The sequence below is a fragment of the Opisthorchis viverrini genome, assembly GCF_000715545.1.
Source record: "Opisthorchis viverrini unplaced genomic scaffold opera_v5_45, whole genome shotgun sequence".
In the NCBI taxonomy this organism is placed as follows: domain Eukaryota; kingdom Metazoa; phylum Platyhelminthes; class Trematoda; order Opisthorchiida; family Opisthorchiidae; genus Opisthorchis; species Opisthorchis viverrini.
Window position 1 is genome coordinate 787746 of NW_008751701.1, and position 4036 is coordinate 791781.

General features: G+C 47.2%; 1 protein-coding gene across 1 annotated transcript in view; it reads left to right on the top strand.

Annotated features, from left to right (window-relative positions):
* T265_03245 (hypothetical protein) overlaps positions 1-3300 on the top strand; it is a gene marked incomplete at both ends in the record, with an annotated part of 7939 nt that extends 4639 nt beyond the window's left edge. The window contains one exon of the mRNA XM_009167678.1: positions 3050-3300. Within this exon, the coding sequence (XP_009165942.1) occupies positions 3050-3300 (251 nt within the window). The remainder of the gene's footprint in view (positions 1-3049) is intronic.
* Positions 3301-4036: the final 736 nt, after the last annotated feature.

Sequence of the window (4036 nt, forward strand, 5' to 3'; positions counted from 1 at the left end):
CAGAGGGTTCGTTCGAAACACGAACCTTCGGTTCAGTAAATTGGCGTTCTAACCACTGGACCATCTCGCCCATCACATCACAAGCGGTGTTTTCGAGCGCGTACACCTCAGAATGATCACTATCACGCAGCGCTCAGATCTCTGAGCAAAAGGTTCTTAGCGAGTTAGTTGGTTCTCTGGCCCTGTGCCTATTTTGAGCCAGAGTTTATGAGTTCACATCCCCATTCAGTTGATGAAGTGCTAATATGCTTTTCAACCTAGAAGAGAGCCACTGGGCCGCTAGGTTAGATGAGCCTCTCCCAGCCTCGCTCAAGGATAAAGAGATACCTTTGTCCCACTGTGACCAGTCTGTTCATATGTATTTGGGAAGAATAAGGTGTCCCAGAGAACTGAGGCCAATCAGTGATCGTATTCGTGCTCAAAAGGTTACAAAATGTCTGCCACAACACGGCTGATGACTTTCCGTTCTCGTACCTTCTGCACATAAGACAGCACTAAGTAGGACTTCGATGTCGCAGAGGGTGCGCTGATCATTTCATTGTATTACGTCAAGCGGGTTGAGCAGCGCCACTTATACCGCCGACAAACAAACGCAGTTTCCTCGGCTTTGCCAATGAAGTTCGTGAAAATCCCTCGTGGTCCTTATTCCCACACCTCTGACCGTTTACAAGAGGCTGTCTAGAAACTAGTGGAGGTCGTCAGGATCGCCCCCTCTCTGCTTTTCTGTTAAAATTTTGTTATCGACGTCATCATGGAATGCACACTCCGACGAACCTATGTATCAAAATCACGTGTGAGGAGAGATTAGTGGACTTGGACCAGGCAGAAGACATCGTCTTGTTCCAAGTTTAGTTGTCCGCGCAAAGTAGTTTAAACGAAATATCGGAGGTGGCCGCATGTTTCGCGGAGCGTTTTGCAAGGGCTTACTATTCAAGATTTCCCATACCTTGTGCATCTCTCAAACTTAAGAAAGAAGAGCGTAAACTCGTTGATCGGTCCACGTATCCTGACAGCTATAAAAAAACTTGATGGTAAAATAGCTAAATTCAATGGGCTGATAAGGCGTGAGCAGCGATCGCAAAACCGTATCAGGAATGATTATCGGTGAAGCTAAAGAGTGGTGTATAGAACGAATCATAAGAGCAGTCTTACTCTTCAAGGACCCTGGGCGTCTTCTAATGTTCGATCACCAGTGTCTCTGTAGCATAGCAAGAGTTGCCCAACTGCATCCAGTACGCAACGTGGTGGTTTATAGGTGAGACTTGGTAACGAATTCCAATCGTCAAACAGTGCACCAGGTTCAATTGGTGTGAACAGGTAGTACGTATACTAAACACCGTCTAACGAAGGAAGCGCTGTTTTCTGTTCCTGGTGATAGGCCGTGACGTGGTAACGTGAAATGAAAACGACCACAGTCAAGTTGCGAGCTGTGGGGTCTTCACGCCTTCCTAGCTGGAGGCAACGTGATTCTGTGTGCAGGAGGTTGGAAACCGACGATAAGGTCCAGTCTCTTCGTGTCGGACCAGTCTCTTCGTGTTGGAAACCATGCAGGATGTGGTGCACAACTGATCATAGTGGCACGCATGCTGTCATTATCTGGCCCAACTGCCTACCTAAAGTACGCCTGTTGTTGTGTGACAGGCTAAAGTTGGGTGAAATTCGCGAAGGACACTGAGTCCATCCCGCTGATGGTGCCTTATTCCGACATGATGCTTAAGTGCGTTTATTTGAATTCTGTTCAAGCATCTGATTTTTGCTTGTTTTCCTTTGGAAGCATAAGGTTGCTTCGCAGATTCCCTTCCCTTTTCTGTTCTTTACTGAAGTTTTCATCCTTCATAGCTGGATGGCAGTCAGGCACCAGTATGTAACACCGGTGCATTATTGTCAATGATGATGATGATGGCAATTCTTCACAACACTAGCGTCCTCTGTTCACTAAGGTCGTTTGTTCCACAACGCCTCCCCATACACATACAAGCATGGCGTCTGATAGATCGTCTAGCTGAATTATGTTACGGTCCCGAAGGGATAAAACTTCTTGTATCAAGAAGTAACAGCGACCACTCCATCAAATGTGAGGTTTGTAGTGTCACGTATGACGGTTGTTGTCTCTTCCCAGCGACGATTTGTCCTCTGGAAGGTCACTTCAAGGTATCATATAGTAGATTATGCTATGTCTGTTTGATTCATAGCTCAGAACCCTCTAGGCTGGAGGTTTCCTTCTCGCGATTACTAAAGAAATTCAGTGGACATCTATAGCGCATGCTCCGAATCAACACCTACTCCAGAATGACCGACAATCGAGAATTGAGCCTCGCTACTGGCAGAGGGTCGATCTGGCTCCAAGAATATTCAGAAACGACCAGTTAGCTTAATGCTATCCACAGTGCCCAAACCGCTGAGGAACAACTGATGGTAATGTCTTGGGTCTAGATTGAACTTCCACTAAATCGCGAAATAAGTGTTACAGTCAACCGGTGCGTGGGTGGAAGCTATGAACAAAGAACGGTTGGTACTTCGACCGATGCCAGCCCCGCGGGAGGCGACAGGCGAAGAGCACAGAGCTAAGTGTGCATACGTATCTAATCAAAGAGGGTAGCTTCAGCTCGGGAGCTGAAAGGTTTAATTACATCGGTGCAACCGGTTGCGACAGTGGAAGAACCATCTGAAATTCGCCGTCGATATCATCCGGACAGCTAAAGTGCCGTAAGCTAAACTATTATACTCGGCTGTTGCATCCGGGCTTCAAAAATGCTGTAAAAGGTCTAGCAATAGAGCAAGAGAAGCTTGTCAACCAACTTGCCTAAAGGGTTCAAAGGCTGACAATGAGGTCAGACGCTTTAGTGCTCACATCGATCACTCCAGTTGCAGTGGTGAGACCCATTTTTACTGCCGCCTCTAATGCTCAGCAAGTAACTGATCATAAAGCCAACCCAGAATCAGGTTACTGTGTTGACCACTACGCTCCCAGCCGGTTTCCAGGTTAGGGTGTGAACCACGTTTGAAATCCAAATTTGACCACTCTGTTGATCCCATCTGGGCTTCATAGTATCTCTTCTCGGGCAAGATGGACCAAGTGGTTGGAGTGCGAATTTACTGACCGGCAGGTCCGTGGTTCAAACCCGACCTCGGCCTCTCGACTTCCCCTGTCTAGGCTTGGGCAACCTGACAGTATCCCAGCCCTCGTGTGGCATGGCAGCTGGGCACCGAAAGGGTGTTACAAATGAACGGTTTTTTTCTTCTCGGAGTTATAAGTCAGCTGGACAACGATCCGATTTTTCTCCAAGCCTAGAATACTAGAGAACTGACATGCTAGGTCTTGATAATTCCCTCCCGGTGCTTAGCTAACATGCCACCCAAAGAACGCACCATAGATTGGATACTGCCCGGTTGCCGAAGCCTAGACAGGAGAAGTCGAGATGCAGAGGTCGAGTTTGAACCACAGACCTGGTCGGAAAATGCAGGCTCTATCCACTTAGCCATCTCGCCCCCAATGTTGGGTTTTAGAAAAAGCGCAAAGGCTTCAGAAACAGTGATCGATTTCTCCCTTGCACTTCAGATCTGTCAGGTAGGCACAATCCCAGAGTTTCTGTCAACCTCACGTTTTGCTTCATTGTCCAAGAAGTGTCAAAGTCTAACCGGGAGACAACATACTGCGTTATACCCACCGAAGTTGGGCTACCTGGGTCTACTGAAACAAAGGGAGCCATGCGTGTTTTTGGTCACCCTATTTTGCGGATATCATCGCAATGAATTCACGCAGTACTGATAAATCGGAATATCCGCATACAACCATCGGACAGGAACGCGGCGGCGACTACTTTTTGTGAAACATGCAGTAAACGATTCCGTTTGTCCTCCTTACCGCCTCACAGAATTCATGTACGACCGAAAGAGTTGATATGTTTTACCCTTTCTTGGCTTGATGCCATGCAACAAATTGAGCACAGGAAGCAGTGAGACAAGACAGTTTTTTCAAAACTGTCTTAGACTGTCTTAAAACTGTCTCCTAGACACTCCCCAGTAGCACAGTTTG